Source organism: Emydura macquarii, unplaced genomic scaffold (genome assembly GCF_026122565.2).
Source record: "Emydura macquarii macquarii isolate MOO-44397 ecotype Brisbane River unplaced genomic scaffold, CSIRO-AGI_Emac_v2 contig_2249, whole genome shotgun sequence".
Lineage (NCBI taxonomy): Eukaryota > Metazoa > Chordata > Testudines > Chelidae > Emydura > Emydura macquarii.
Window position 1 is genome coordinate 45,671 of NW_027132386.1, and position 15,484 is coordinate 61,154.

The 15,484-nt window shown below is 62.7% G+C and overlaps 1 protein-coding gene across 1 annotated transcript in view; it reads left to right on the top strand.

Moving 5' to 3' along the window:
• The window catches only part of TNXB (tenascin XB), a 53,111-nt gene that overhangs the window by 2,837 nt on the left and 34,790 nt on the right, over positions 1-15,484 (top strand). The window contains exons 5-18 of the mRNA XM_067560238.1: positions 41-688; positions 1,171-1,890; positions 2,334-2,654; positions 2,945-3,235; positions 3,498-3,791; positions 4,626-4,919; positions 5,894-6,187; positions 7,212-7,499; positions 8,458-8,751; positions 9,635-9,928; positions 10,723-11,016; positions 12,837-13,130; positions 14,024-14,317; positions 14,858-15,310. Of these exons, the coding sequence (XP_067416339.1) occupies positions 41-688; positions 1,171-1,890; positions 2,334-2,654; positions 2,945-3,235; positions 3,498-3,791; positions 4,626-4,919; positions 5,894-6,187; positions 7,212-7,499; positions 8,458-8,751; positions 9,635-9,928; positions 10,723-11,016; positions 12,837-13,130; positions 14,024-14,317; positions 14,858-15,310 (5,073 nt within the window). The remainder of the gene's footprint in view (positions 1-40; positions 689-1,170; positions 1,891-2,333; positions 2,655-2,944; positions 3,236-3,497; positions 3,792-4,625; positions 4,920-5,893; positions 6,188-7,211; positions 7,500-8,457; positions 8,752-9,634; positions 9,929-10,722; positions 11,017-12,836; positions 13,131-14,023; positions 14,318-14,857; positions 15,311-15,484) is intronic.

Below are 15,484 nucleotides of genomic sequence, written 5' to 3' on the forward strand. Positions count from 1 at the left end.
GGGCTCCTTGTCCCCGCTCTCACCCCCTTTCCCCCCCCAGGGATCGACGCACCCCGCGGCCTGCGCCCCACGGGGGCCACTGCCACCTCGCTGAGCCTGCGCTGGGATCCCCCGGCCGCCCTGCCCGACGGCTACACCCTGCGCTACGGCCCGGTGGGGCAGGAGGGCACCGAGCCCCCCGCCCGCCTGGCCCTGCCCCCCGACCGCACCACCCTCACCCTGCACGGCCTGCAGAGCGCCACCCGCTACGCCCTGTCCCTGACCGCCCGCCGGGGCCCCGACGAGAGCCCCCCAGCCCGAGCCAGCGCCAGCACCGGTGGGTGCCGGGGCCCGGGGGGCAGTGGTGACGTGGGGGGCGGCGGGGGGGCATGGGGTGAAGGGAGGAGGACGAGCGGAGGGAGCAAATGGGGGGGAGCACATGAGTGTGGGAGCCGCGTGGCAGGACAAGAGTGTCTGTCTGTCTGTCCGTACGTCCATCTGGCTGGTCGTCCCTCCGTCCACTCGTCCGTCCGGCTGGCTGACTGTCCGTCCGTCCGGCTGGCTGTCCGTCCGTCTGTCCACTCATCCATCCATCTCTCCATCCGTCCATCCGGCTGGTTGTCCATCCATGCATCCATCTGTCCGTCCATCCATTTGGTTGGTCGTCCATCCGTCCACTCCTCCATCCATCTGTCCATTCGTCCATTTGGCTGGTCGTCCATCCATCCATTCCTCCATCCATCCGGCTGATCATCCATCCATCCATCCACTCCTCTGTCCGTCCATCCGGCCGGCAGCCATGTGCCTATGCAGGAGCTGACGTTTCTCCTTCTCTTCTCCCCCCTCTTACGCTCAGGGTTTTTCGTCCCCTCTCTCCCGCAGCGAGCGATTCATTCCTACTGCCCAGCGCGGGGCTGCCCGGGAGGCCCCCCCCGTCCCTCGCTCCTCCTCACCCCGCATTTGCCGTCCGCAGGTCACGGAGCCGAGCGGCCGCGGGCCGGCCGCGCTAACCCACTTCTCTCCCCTTCGCTCCTCTTCGCTCCTAGGTCACAGGCAGCAGCTGGGGGCCCAGGGCCCATGGGAGGTGCCGGCTCGATCCAGCCCCATGGTGGGGACTGGCTGGCTCGGGGGAGGGGTGTGGGGGGGCAGGGAACGGGATCCCCTAATTGCACCAATATTTGCTCCTGGCAGCGCTGATGCTTCCCCTGCCCCTGCCCGGCCGGCCGCACCCAGAGCCCACGCGTCCCCCAGTGCCCCATCTCCAGCCGCCCGGCCCCGCGGGGAAGCCGGGCCCCCAGCCCAGCCCGGCCAACGCCTCCTCGCTCTCCGGCCAGCCCTTCCTGCGGACCGTGGCCCTGAACCTGCCGGCCAAGCTGGCCCGCTACAACGGGACCCTGCTGCACCGCCTGGAGAGCTACCTCCGCGCCACGCGCTTCCCACTCCAGGGCAACCAGACCTTCCCCGGCGTGGCCCGGGCCTTCTACCTCTACCTGCTGCGGAGGAAGCTCGTGGACCTGCCGCCGGGCGAGCCAGGGGCCACGGCGCCCGCCCCAGAGGAGCCCACGGAGCCCCCCGGCAGCTTCCGCATAGACGGGGAGGTGGGCAGCATCTTCTCGGAGGGTTCTCCCGGCTCGGAGACCAGGCCCCGGCCCCACGCCAAGCCGGCGGTGCTGGCCCGCTCCCCCGGCTCCATCGTGGTCTCGCTGGACGGCCTGCGCGGCCACTCGGAGCGCGTGGTCATCCGCTACCGGCCGGTGGGCCGCGGCGGAGCGGCGGGGGAGCTGGTGGTTCCCGGGGACGCTGCCACGGCTCGCCTCCACGGCCTGGCGCCCGGCACCACCTACCACGTGGAGATCCACGGCGTGGTGCGGGGCCGCTCCTCCAAGTCCTATTCCTTTGTCGCCTCCACAGGTTAGAGGGGCTCTGCGGCTCGGGAACCGCGCCGGCCACGCACCCTGCTCGGCTGCTCACCGACGGCACACGCTGGCGCTAACCCGCTCGGTTCTGCCCCCCTCTTTCCCACAGGCGGCCGCCTTCCTGCCGCGGGACGGGCGTGGCCATCGGACGGGTCGACCGCGCCCTCTGCTCCCGTCCGTCCGTCCCCTTCCCTCCATCTCTCTCCTCCAGCACTAACCCCACCCTTTCTCCGGCAGTTCTGGCTTCCCCCAGCTACGGGCCTGACCCTACGGACTCAGCAGGGAACGGGGCAGGGGGGGCCATTCCCTTCTGGGGGGCGCTGACTCCCATCCGGCCCCAGGGTGGGGGACTGGCTGGCTCAGGGGGGCAGGGAATGGGGCATGGGGCCTTTCCCCCCTTGGGGACGCCCTTTCACCCTTTCACGTCCCCCCCCCCAGCTCCGGAGGCATCTGGCACCAAGCAGCCCACGGAGCCCCCCCCGCCCAGCCTGCCCTCCCCTGGGGACCTGGCGGTGACGGACGTCTCCCCCGATCGGTTCCGCGTCACCTGGACGGCCGGGCACCGCATCTTCCAGCGCTTCCTGCTGCGCTACGGCGAGCCCGGCTCCACGGCGCCGCCCCGGCAGATCGAGGTGCCCGGGGGGCAGAGGAGCGTGGCCGTCACCGAGCTGAGCCCCGGCACCGAGTACAAGCTGGAGCTGCAGGGGGTGACCCCAGACGGGACCATCTCAGAGCCCGTCACCACCAGCGTGTCGACAGGTGACGCCCCCGGCCTGCGCCCTGGCCCTGCTTCCTCGGAGAACCCAGGAGTCCTGGATCCAAGCCCCCCCTGCTCTAACCCCCTAGTCATCCCTCCCAGAGCCGGGGAGAGAACCCAGGCGTCCTGGCGCCCAGGTCCCCCCGCTCTAACCATTAGTCCCCACCCCCTCCCAGAGCCAGGGACATAACCCAGGAGTCCTGGCGCCCAGCCCCCTGCTCTAACCCACCAGTCCCCACACCCCTCCAGAGAACCCAGGCGTCCTGACGCCGGCACACCCTCTCTCTTGCAGCGCCCCTGGGCGGTGTCCCCGGGCCCAGTGTGCTGGGGGGTCTGGGGGTCCAGAACGTGACCAGCGAGGGCTTTGGGGTGCAGTGGAAGGCGCGGAAGGGCCTGTTCCAGTCCTTCCTGCTGCGCTACGAAGACGTCTCCGGCTGGGCGGGACCCCAGGAGGCCGAGCTGCCGGGGGCCGAGCGGGCGACCCGCGTCGGGGGCCTGCGGCCCGGCACCGAGTACAACGTGACGCTGTACGGCGTGCACCGCGGCCAGCTCTCACCACCGCTCCGAGCCAGCGTCCGGACAGGTAGCGTCACCCCGGCCGTGCGGCTCCCGCCTCCCCCCCGCCAGCCGGGCAGCGCCCCCCCCTCCTCCATATCCTGCCCCCTCCCTCAGCCCCGCTCGGTGCGCGGGGGACAGCCGGCTTTCCTTCCGCAGTCTGAGGGGGCAGGGCCCAGGAGTCCCGCCCCCCACCCTCTGCTCTACCCACTAGACACCACTCCCCTCCCAGAACCTGGCAAGTTCCCCCCAGTCCAGCCACCGTCTTCACGCCCCTCTCTCTGTTCCAGCTGCGGCACAGCCAGAGGAGACACCCGCCCCCACGCCCAGCCTGGGGGAGCTCTCGGCCTCCGACGTGACCCACGACTCCGCCCTGCTCTCCTGGACCGTCCAGGCCGGGGACTTTGACTCCTTCCTCCTCCAGTACAAGGACGCGGAGGGCAGAGCCCAGGCGCTGCCCGTGGACGGGGGATCCCGCTCGGTCACCGTCACCAGCCTGGTGCCCTCCCGCAGATACAAGTTCAACCTCTACGGCATCTCCGGCCGCAAGCGCCTCGGCCCCGTCTCCACCGACGCCGTCACAGGTCAGCGGCCGCCTCGGGGCACCAGCACCTTCCCCTCCCGCCCCTTTGCTTTTCAGCGAGGCAGGGACACCGGCCACAGAGCCGGGACCTTCCCAGGAAGATGCTTCCAAGGCTCCCCAAGCAGATCACCGGCCCCTGAACAGCTGTCGAGAGCAGCGTGGAGGGGTGGGTGGGGCAGGCTGAGCGGGCGGGTAGACGTGTACCTGGGTGGCTGGAGCTAGGAGGCTCTCTGGGGGTGGCTGCAGATTGGGTAGCAATGCAGGGACGGCCGAGCGGGCGGATGCGTACGGGGATGGACGGGTGTTTTCGGGGGACACATGCGGAGATGTGCACGTGTCATCGTCTGCCAGGAGGTGCTGACCGCAGTAAGGACTGGGCTGGGTATTGTGATGGATGGACGGACGGATGGCTGGGTGTCTGGGTGTCACTGGGGATCGTTCCATCGATGTCGGTGGCTTTGGTTCGCCCCTGTCTCTTTCTCTCTCGTTTCTTCTTCCTTCCCTCTCTCCCCTCCCGTCTCAGCTCAGTTCTCGCTGTGGTTTGTGCCGGTCGCTCTGGGACGACCCCTCCACGGAGGCGTGGTCGCCGCGGGAAACCTGAGAATGTGCGATCCTCTTTGCAGACATGCCCCGTCCATCTGTCTGTCTGGCCCAGCTCTCCTTCGCAGCAGCAGGATCCGGCTGTGCCCTGGGGCCAGTCCCTGGGGCTCCCTGCACCCTCCCCCACTAGTCCTCTCTGCAGATCCCCTCTGGCTGGAAATAACTCAGCCACCCAAGGACCCGGCGAGCCACCCCCACCCCAGCCGCACCCTTCACCCCCCTCTCTCTGTTCCAGCCACGGCACCATCAGAGAAGAAACCCGGCCCCCCACCCAGCCTGGGGGAGCTCTCAGCCTCCGACGTGACCCACGACTCCGCCCTGCTCTCCTGGACCGTGCAGGCCGGGGACTTTGACTCCTTCCTCCTCCAGTACAAGGACGCGGAGGGCAGACCCCAGGCGCTGCCCGTGGACGGGGGATCCCGCTCGGTCACCGTCACCAGCCTGGCGCCCTCCCGCAGATACAAGTTCAACCTCTACGGCATCTCCGGCCGCAAGCGCCTAGGCCCCGTCTCCACCGATGCCGTCACAGGTCAGCAGCTGCTCCTGGCGCACCGGCCCTTTGCCCTCTCATCCCCTTTGCTTTGCAGTGGGGCAGGGACGCCGGCCACAGAGCCGGGACCTTCCCAGGAAGATGGTTCCAAACCTCCGGCCCCCAGAGCAGCTTACGGGCCATTCAATGCAGAGAGGCAGAAGGCTGGGTGGGGATGGGTGGGTGGCTGGGTGTGCGGGGCAAGGTGATGCATGGACAGACGTGCACAGGGATGGATGGATGGATGGATGGTAGGTAGGTGGGTGGCTGTCTCTGTGGCTGGATGGTGGGGATGATAATCTGCACATACTGAGGAGTGGACGTGTGTGTGAGTTGATGGCAGATGGGCAGATATGTACGGGGATGGATGAACAGGCAGATGTGTATTGTGATGGATGGTTGGATGCCTGGACGGGTGTGTGGACAGATGATGCAGATGGACAGACAGCTGGACAGGTGGGGGCAGCTGTGTATGGGGATGGATGAATGGACGAAATGGTGGGTCCATGTGTAGGGCGATGGATGGACGGATGGACGGATGGCTGGGTGTCTGGGTGTCTGGGGGCTGATGGGTGTCAATGGGGATCGTTCAATCGATGGTGGTGGCTTTGGTTCACCCCCGTCTCTTGCTCGCTCATTCGTTCTTCCTTCCTTCCCGTCTCAGCTCAGCTCTCGCTGTGGTTTGTGCCGGTCACTCTGGGCCGACCCCTCCACGGAGGCGGGTTGTCCATGGGGAACCCAGGAATGTGGGATTCTCTTTACGGACATGCCCCGTCCGTCTCTCTGTCCCCAGCCCTCCTTCGCAGCAGCAGGATCTGGCTGTGTCCTGGGGCCAGTCCCTGGGGCTCCCTGCACCCTCCCCCGCTAGTCCTCTCTGCAGATCCCACCTGGCTGGGAATAACTGAGCTCCCCCAAGGACCCGGCGAGCCACCCCCATCCCAGCCGCACCCTTCACTCCCCTCTCTCTGTTCCAGCTGCAGCACCATCAGAGAAGAAACCCGGCCCCCCTCCCAGCCTGGGGGAGCTCTCAGCCTCCGACGTGACCCACGACTCCGCCCGGCTCTCCTGGACCGTCCAGGCTGGGGACTTTGACTCCTTCCTCCTGCAGTACAAGGACGCGGAGGGCAGACCCCAGGCGCTGCCCGTGGACGGGGGATCCCGCTCGGTCACCGTCACCAGCCTGGCGCCCTCCCGCAGATACAAGTTCAACCTCTACGGCGTCTCCGGCCGCAAGCGCCTCGGCCCCGTCTCCACCGATGCCGTCACAGGTCAGCGGCTGCTCCCGGGGCACCGGCCCTTTGCCCTCTCATCCCCTTTGCTTTGCAGCGGGGCAGGGACGCCGACCACAGAGCCGGGACCTTCCCAAGAAGATGCTTTTATATCCTCCACAAGCACATTACCGGCTCTTCAACACATAGAGAGAGCAGCGTGCTGGAGGGAGGGAGGACGGATGGGGAAGGGACGGAGGGGTGGATGGATATGTTTGGAGCAGGGTGATGAATGGATAGATGTGTTTGGGGCTAGATGGATGAGTAGATAGGTAGATGGATGGCTGTCTACAGGGGTGGATGGATGGATGGATGGGGATGGTCATTGAAGGACAGATACAGGAATGGACGTGCATGGGGATGGATGGATGAACAGCTGGGCAGATGTGTCTGGGGGTAGATGGATGGGCTGGCGGTTAGACATTTATGGGGTGAATGGGTGTTTTGGGATTCATGGGTAGATATGTAGGTGTAACCCTTCTACCAGTTGGCTCAGGCAACAATAAGGGCAGGGTTGAGTATGGGGATGGACGGATGGATGGAGGCGTGTCTGGGGACGGACGGACGGACGGCTGGGTGTCTGGGTGTCTGGGGATGGCTGGGTGTCACTGGGGATCGTTCCATCGATGTCGGTGGCTTTGGTTCGTCCCCGTCTCTTTCTCTCTCGTTTGTTCTTCCTTCCCTCTCTCCCCTCCCATCTCAGCTCAGCTCTCGCTGTGGTTTGTGCCGGTCGCTCTGGGCCAACCCCTCCATGGAGGTGGGGGGGCCATGGAGAACCCAGGAATGTGGGATCCTCTTTGCAGACATCCTCTGTCCATCCGTCTGTCTGTCCCCTGCTCTCTTTCCCAGCAGCAGGATCTGGCTGTGTCCCGGAGCCAGTCCCTGGGGCTCTCTGCATCCTCCCCCCACTGGTCCTCCCTGCAGATCCCCTCTGGCTGGGAATAACCCAGTTCCTCAAAGACCTGGCGAGTTGCCCCCCCATCCTGGCCACGCAGTTCACCCCCTCTCTCTGTTCCAGCTGCAGCACCGCCAAAGGAGGTACCCGCCCCCACACCCAGCCTGGGGGAGCTCTCAGCCTCCGACGTGACCCACGACTCCGCGCTGCTCTCCTGGACCGTCCAGGCCGGGGACTTTGACTCCTTCCTCCTCCAGTACAAGGACGCGGAGGGCAGAGCCCAGGCGCTGCCCGTGGACGGGGGATCCCGCTCGGTCACCGTGACCAGCCTGGCGCCCTCCCGCAGATACAAGTTCAACCTCTATGGCGTCTCCGGCCGCAAGCGCCTCAGCCCCATCTCCACCGAGGCCGTCACAGGTCAGCGGCTGCTCCTGGGGTGCCGGCCCTTTGCCCTCTTATTCCCTTTGCTTTGCAGTGAGGCAGGGACGCCGGCCACTGGGCCGGGACCTTCCCAGGAAGGTGCTTCCATATCCTCCACAAATTACCAGCCGTTGAAGAGATAGAGGGAGCTGTGTGGGTGGATGGAGGGAGGGAGGGTTGGATGAATGTGTACGTGGCAGGGTGATGAAGGGATAGACGTGTTTGGGGATGGATGGATAAGTAGATAGGTAGATGGATGGCTGGCCACAGGGATGGATGGGGATGATCATGGAAGGACAGATACAGGAATGGACATGCATGGGGATGGATGGATGAGCAGCTGGGCAGATGTGTCTGGGGACAGACGGATGGACTGGCGGTTAGACATCTATGGGGTGGATGGGTAGACACATGGGTAGCTATGTAGGTGTAACCCTTCTGCCAGTTGGTTCTGGCAACAATAAGTGCGTGATTGAGTATGGGGATGGACAGACGGACGGACAGTGATAGATGGCTGGATTGAGAACTGGCTAAGGGCGGATGGGTGTCAAAGGGGATCGTTCCATCGATGTCGGTGGCTTTGGTTCACCCCCTTCTCTTTCTATCACATTTGTTCTTCCTTCCCTCTCTCCCCTCCCGTCTCAGCTCAGCTCTCGCTGTGGTTTGTGCCGGTCGCTCTGGGCCGACCCCTCCATGGAGGTGGGGTGGCCGCGGAGAACCCGGGAATGTGGGATCCTCTTTGCAGACATGCCCCGTCCATCTGTCCGTCCCCAGCTCTCCTTCCCAGCAGCAGGATCTGGCTGTGTCCTGGGGCCAGTCCCTGGGGCTCCCTGCACCCTCCCCCCACTAGTCCTCTCTGCAGATCCCCTTTGCTTAGCAATAACACAGCCCTCAAGGACCCAGCAAGCTTCTCCCCACCCCAGCCACCATCTTCACCCCCTTCTCTCTGTTCCAGCCGCGGCGCCATCAGAGGAGGTATCCGCCCCCCCACCCAGCCTGGGGGAGCTCTCGGCCTCCGACGTGACCCACGACTCCGCCCTGCTCTCCTGGACCGTCCAGGCCGGGGACTTCGACTCCTTCCTCCTCCAGTACAAGGACGCGGAGGGCAGACCCCAGGCGCTGCCCGTGGACGGGGGATCCCGCTCGGTCACCGTGACCAGCCTGGCGCCCTCCCGCAGATACAAGTTCAACCTCTACGGCGTCTCCGGCCGCAAGCGCCTCGGCCCCGTCTCCACCGACGCTGTCACAGGTCAGCGGCTGCTTCTGGGGCACCGGCCCTTTGCCCTCTTATTCTCTTTGCTTTGCAGTGCGGTGGGGAGAGCAGGTGCCAGCCAGGACGTTTCTGGAAGACGCTTTCCAAACTCCAACCTCCTTGACACATCTACTGGCCACACCATGGATAAGAGAGTGTGGATCGGGATGGATGGATGGCTGTCTCGAAGAATGGATGGGGTTGGATGGTCATAGGTGGACAGACAGATGAATGGGTGTGGACGGATGGAATGCATGGAACTGGATGGATGTGTTCAGGGATGAACGGGGAGAGGTTTACGTGTATGTGTAACTGTTCTGCCAGGTGGCATGGGCATCCGTAAGGACCAGGGTGTGTATCATGATAGGTGCAAGGATGGATGGATGGGTGTATGTGTGGAGCGATGGATGGAGGAATGTCTGGGGATGGATGGATAGATGGACGGATGGCTGGGTGTCTGAGAGCGGCTGGGTGTCACTGGGGATCGTTCCATCGATGTTGGTGGCTTTGGTTCACTCCCGTCTCTTTCTCTCTCATTTCTTCTTCCTTCCGTCTCTCTCCTCCCATCTGAGCTCAGCTCTCGCTGTGGTTTGTGCCGGTCGCTCTGGGCCGACCCCTCCATAGAGGCGGGATGACCATGGAGATTCCAGGAATGTGGGATCCTCTTTGCAGACATGCACCGTCCGTATGTCTTTCCGCAGGTCTCCTTCCCAGCAGCAGGATCTGGCTGTGTCCTGCAGCCAGTCCCTGGGGCTCCTGCACCCTCCCCCCGCTAGTCCTCTCTGCAGATCCCTTCTGCTTAGGAATAACACAGCCCTCAAGGACCCGGCAAGTTTCTCCCACCCCAGGCACCAGCTTCACCCCCCTCTCTCTGTTCCAGCTGCTGCGCCATCAGAGGAGGTATCCGCCCCCCCACCCAGCCTGGGGGAGCTCTCGGCCTCCGACGTGACCCACGACTCTGCCCTGCTCTCCTGGACCGTCCAGGCCGGGGACTTCGACTCCTTCCTCCTCCAGTACAAGGACGCGGAGGGCAGACCCCAGGCGCTGCCCGTGGACGGGGGATCCCGCTCGGTCACCGTCACCAGCCTGGCGCCCTCCCGCAGATACAAGTTCAACCTCTACGGCATCTCCGGCCGCAAGCGCCTCGGCCCCGTCTCCACCGACACCGTCACAGGTCAGCGGCTGCTCCTGGGGTACTAGCACCTTCCCCTATTGCCTCCCATTGCTTTGCAGCGAGGCAGAGACGCCGGACACTGAGTCGAGAATGTCCCAGGAAGAGGCTTCCAAGCCTCTGGCATCCACGACCTGGATTCAACAGACAAAGAGAGGGAGTTGTGTGGATGATGTATCCAAGAATAGGATGGAAGGATGGCAGGACAGCTGTGTGTGGGATGGAGAGCTGGATAGCAGGATATTTGGGAATGGGTGGGTGGACACTGAGTGTTGATGGGGATGGATAGATGTGAATACGAGTGGATGGAGGGGTGTGTTTGGGGACTGAGGGATGGATGGTGTATGCGTGGAGCGATGGATGGAGGAGTGTCTGGGGATGGCAGAGCAACAATGAGGATCGTTCCATCGATGTCGGTGGCTTTGGTTCGCCCCCGTCTCTTTCTCTCAAGTTTGTTCTTCCTTCCCTCGCTCTCCTCCCATCTCAGCTCAGCTCTCGCTGTGGTTTGTGCCGGTCGCTCTGGGCCGACCCCTCCACGGAGGTGGGGTGGCCGCGGGGAACCTGGGAATGTGGGATCCTCTTTGCAGACATGCCCTGTCCGTCTGTCTGTCCCCAGCTCTCCTTCCCAGCAGCAGGATCAGGCTGTGTCCTGGGGCCAGTCCCTGGGGCTCCCTGCACCCTCCCCCCGCTAGTCCTCTCTGCAGATCCCTTCTGCTTAGCAATAACACAGCCCTCAAGGACCCGGCAAGCTTCTCCCCTCCCCAGCCACCATCTTCACCCCCCTCTCTCTGTTCCAGCCGCGGTGCCCCCAGAGGAGGTATCCGGCCCCCCTCCCAGCCTGGGGGAGCTCTCGGCCTCCGACGTGACCCACGACTCCGTCCTGCTCTCCTGGACCGTCCAGGCCGGGGACTTAGACTCCTTCCTCCTCCAGTACAAGGACGCGGAGGGCAGACCCCAGGCACTGCCCGTGGATGGGGGATCCCGCTCGGTCACCGTCACCAGCCTGGCGCCCTCCCGCAGATACAAGTTCAACCTCTACGGCGTCTCCGGCCGCAAGCGCCTGGGCCCCGTCTCTACCGACACCGTCACAGGTCAGTGGCTGCCCCTGAGGTGCTGGTCTCTTCCCCTCTCATCCCCTTTGCTTTACAGTGTGGTGGGGACATCAGTCAATAGCTGAGATCTTCATGGGATGACACTGCCAGGACTTCAGTCTCCGTGACTCTTGTATTGGCCATTCAAGAGCTAGGGATAGAGGGGTATGAACTAGTGGGCTGTGGGTGGATGGATGGATGGAAGGGTGGACAGATGGATGGTCAGGTGGACGGACAGACGGATGGGTGGGTGCGTGTGACGGGCTCCCCAGGGTAAAACCTGGAACTGTGGGACCCCTGTGCCCCCTTCACTCTCCAGCCTGGGCTGTCTCTCACCAAGCTTTGGCAGTGACAAGCAGTAAACCCCTCTAGACCCTGTGATCGCTCAGGCAGCAGCATGTGGGGACCCACACCCAGCTGTACTGCATGAAGGCTCTCTCAGCCCCTCATGAATCGTACAGAGAGAGGCACCGGCCGCTCACCTCAGCCTGGCACCCAGAAACGTGTCCCTTGGACAGTGCATGCTCATTAATTAGTTCTCCACTCCCACAAAGGGTAGTGGGCGTGCAACAGCCCTTGTTCACCTGGGCTGAGGTTCTCTCAGGACTTCGGCCAAACCCACACTGTTTTAGGTGACATATACAACTGATGTATTACGTACAGGAATAGAGGTGTTAAGTGATTGTGAGTAGCAGGCGTAGAGAGCACAGTTGGTTTCCCAAGAAATAAAAGTAGAAACGCCATCTGAATTCTGACTCCAACAGACTAAGCAAGATCTGAATCCAACAGTCTCTCATCCGGTGAGATGTTACAGGCAGCTCGCAGTTTTCAGTGCTCAGACTGGGCTCCCATCCCGCCTGAGACCCTTTTTCCCAGTTCACATGTCTGGCCAGCGATGGCTGCACCTTCGTAGCCATGGAAAGGCCGGTTGTGGGCGTGTCCCAACTTCTCAATACATTTCAGTACCAGACACAACAATACTTCACAACTTCACCTCCATTGGTAGCACACACAATCCTTCAGGCTAATAATATTCAGCAGATCAAGACTTCTTAAATAGTGCCCCACAAAGCAGCATTTTACCAAGCACAGCTGGGTAGGAGGGTGGATGAAGAATGGGTGATTTTGGCGTAGATGGAAGGACGTATATTATTGGTGTATGGGGACGGATGCCTAGATGGCTGGACATGGCTATAAATGGAAATGGACGGATGGGTGGTGGGATGCACGGATTGATCGATGGATGCCTGTTTGTGGAGATTGACAGATTCAGGGACATGGGGGGATGGAAGGATGGAGGAGTATCAGAGAGAAAAGATGGATCGAAGAATCTATGTGGAACTGGATGGGGTGGGTGGATGACAGGATTGGAAGGATGACGGCTATGTCTGGAGGCTGATGGGTGTCAGTGGAGATCACTCCATCAATATCGGTGGCTTTGGTTCACCCCGTCTCTTTCTCTCTCATTTGTTCTTCCTTCCCTCTCTCTCCTCCCATCTCAGCTCAGCTCTCGCTGTGGTTTGTGCCGGTTACTCTGGGCCGACCCCTCCACAGAGGCAGCGTGGCCGTGGGGAACCCAGGAATGTGGAACCTTCTTTGCAGACATGAACCATCTGTCTGTCTGTCTGTCCTCAGCTCTCCTTCCCAGCAGCAAGATCCAGCTGTGTCCTGGGGCCAGTCCCTGGGGTTCCCTGCACTCCCCTCTCCCCACTAGTTTTCTCTGCAGATCCCCTGTGGCTGGGAATAACCCAGCCCTCCCAAGGACTTGGTGAGCCAACCCCCACTTAGCCACGCCCTTCACCTTCCCCTCTCTGTTCCAGCCGCGGCACAGCCAGAGGAGAAACCCACCCCCCAGCCCAGCCTGGGAGAGCTCTCGGCCTCCGACATAACCCACGACTCCGCCCTGCTTTCCTGGACCGTCCAGGCCGGGGACTTCGACTCCTTCATCCTCCAGTACAAGGACATGGAGGGCAAACCTCAGGCACTGCCTGTAGACGGGGGATCCCGCTCAGTCTCCGTCACCAACCTGGCGCCCTCCCGCAGATACAAGTTCAACCTCTACGGCGTCTCTGGCCGCAAGCGCCTCGGCCCCGTCTCCACTGAGGCCGTCACAGGTCAGCGGCTGCTCCTGGGGTGCCAACGTCTTCCCCTTCTGCCCCCTTTGGTTTGCAGTGAGGCAGGGACGCCGGCCACAGAGCTGGGACCTTCCGAAGAAGATGCTTCTCACAGTCTGGCCTCCATGACCAAGTTACCGGCCAGGCAACAGCTAAAGGCATATGGATGGGTGGATTGGTGTGTATGGAGCAGACTGAATGAATGGATAGCAGTGTATGCAATGAATGAATGAATGAATGCGTAGAGGGATGGAGGGACTGATTGACAGATGATGGCTGTATTTGGGTGGGGATGGAGATGGATGTATGGAGGGGATGGTCATGGATAGATGGATAGATAAATGGATGTGAATGGGGGTGGATGGATGGAGTTCGTGGAACTAGATGGGTGTGTGCAGGGACACACAGGTAGAGGCGTTTGTGTATTAGTAACACTTGTGCCGGGTGGTACTGGCACTGACAAGGATTGGGTTGGGTACGGTGATGGATGGATGAGTCTGCGGATGGATGGGCATCAATGGGGATCTTTCCATAGATGTTGGTGGCTTCAGTTCGCCCCCTTCTCTTTCTCTCACATTTGTTCTTCCTCCTGTCTCAGCTCAGCTCTCTCCATGGTTTGTGCCGGTCGCTCTGGGGTGGCCCCACGGAGGTGGGGTGGCCATGGGAAAGCTGGAAATATAGAATCCTCTTTGCAGACATGCACCATCCGTCTGTCTGTCCCTGATTCTCCTTCCCAGCAGCAGGATCCGGCTGTGTCCTCGGGCTCCTTGCACCCTCCCCTAGCTAGTCCTTTCTGCAGATCCCCTCTGGCAGGGAATAAGCCAGACCCCCAAGGACCCGGTGAACTGCCCCCCACCCCAGCTGCACCCTTCACCCCCCTCTCTCTGTTCCAGCCTCAGCACCATCAGAGAAGAAACCCATCCACACACCCAGCCTGGGGGAGCTCTCAGCCTCCGATGTGACCCACGACTCCGCCCTGCTCTCATGGACCGTCCAGGCTGGGGACTTTGACTCCTTCCTCCTCCAGTACAAGGACGCGGAGGGCAGAGCCCAGGCGCTGCCCGTGGACGGGGGATCCCGCTCGGTCACCGTCACCAGCCTGGCGCCCTCCCGCAGATACAAGTTCAACCTCTACGGCGTCTCCGGCCGCAAGCGCCTCGGCCCCGTCTCCACCGACACCGTCACAGGTCAGCGGCTGCTCCCGGGGCACCAGCACCTTCCTCTTCTCCACCTTTGCTTTGCAGTGGGACAGGGATGCCGGCCACAGAGCCGGGACCTTCCCAGGAAGATGCTTCCAAGCCTCTAGCCTCTACAAACAGACTATGGGCCATTCAATGAGGATCTTTCCATTGATGATGGTGGCTTTGGTTTGCCCCCGTCTCTTTCTCTCTTGTTTGTTCTTCCTTCCCTCTCAGCTCAGCTCTTGCCGCAGTTTGTGCCGGTCACTCTGGGCTGACCCCTCCACGGAGACAGGGTGGCCACAGAGAACCCAGGAATCTGGGATCCTCTTTGCAGACATGAACCATCCATCTGTCTGTCTGTCCCCAGCTCTCCATCCCAGCAACAGGATCCGGTTCTGTCCTGGGGCCAGTCCCTGGGGCTCCCTGCACCCTACCCCCGCTAGTCCTCTCTGCAAATCCCCTCTGGATGGGTATGACTGAGCCCCCCAAAAACCCAGCCAGTTGCCCCCCACCCCAGACTCACCCATCAACCTCTCTCTGTTCCAGCCGCGGTGCCCCCAGAGGAGGTACCCACCCCCCCACCCAGCCTGGGGGAGCTCTCGGCCTCCGACGTGACCCACGACTCCGCCCTGCTCTCCTGGACCGTCCAGGCCGGGGCCTTCGACTCCTTCCTCCTCCAGTACAAGGACGCGGAGGGCAGAGCCCAGGCGCTGCCCGTGGATGGGGGATCCCGCTCGGTCACCGTCACCAGCCTGGCGCCCTCCCGCAGATACAAGTTCAACCTCTACGGCGTCTCCGGACACAAGCGCCTTGGCCCTGTCTCCACCGACGCCGTCACAGGTCTGCGGCTGCTCCCAGGACGCCGGCCCTTTGCCCTCTTATTCCCTTTACTTAGCAGTGCGGTGGGGACAGCAGCTGCCAGCCAGCACCTTCCCGGGAAGATGCTTCCCAGATTCCAACCACCAGGACCCATCTACCGGCCATTGAATGGATCAGAGTGTGGATCGGGATGGCTGACTGGCTAGATCGACGTCTATGGGGGTGGATGGATGAATATATGATCAGATGGATGGATGGCTCTATGTGGAACGGTTGGCAATGGGGAGGGTCAGTGATGGATAGATTGATGAATGGATGTGTGTGGAGATGGAAAGGTGGATGGACAGATGGATA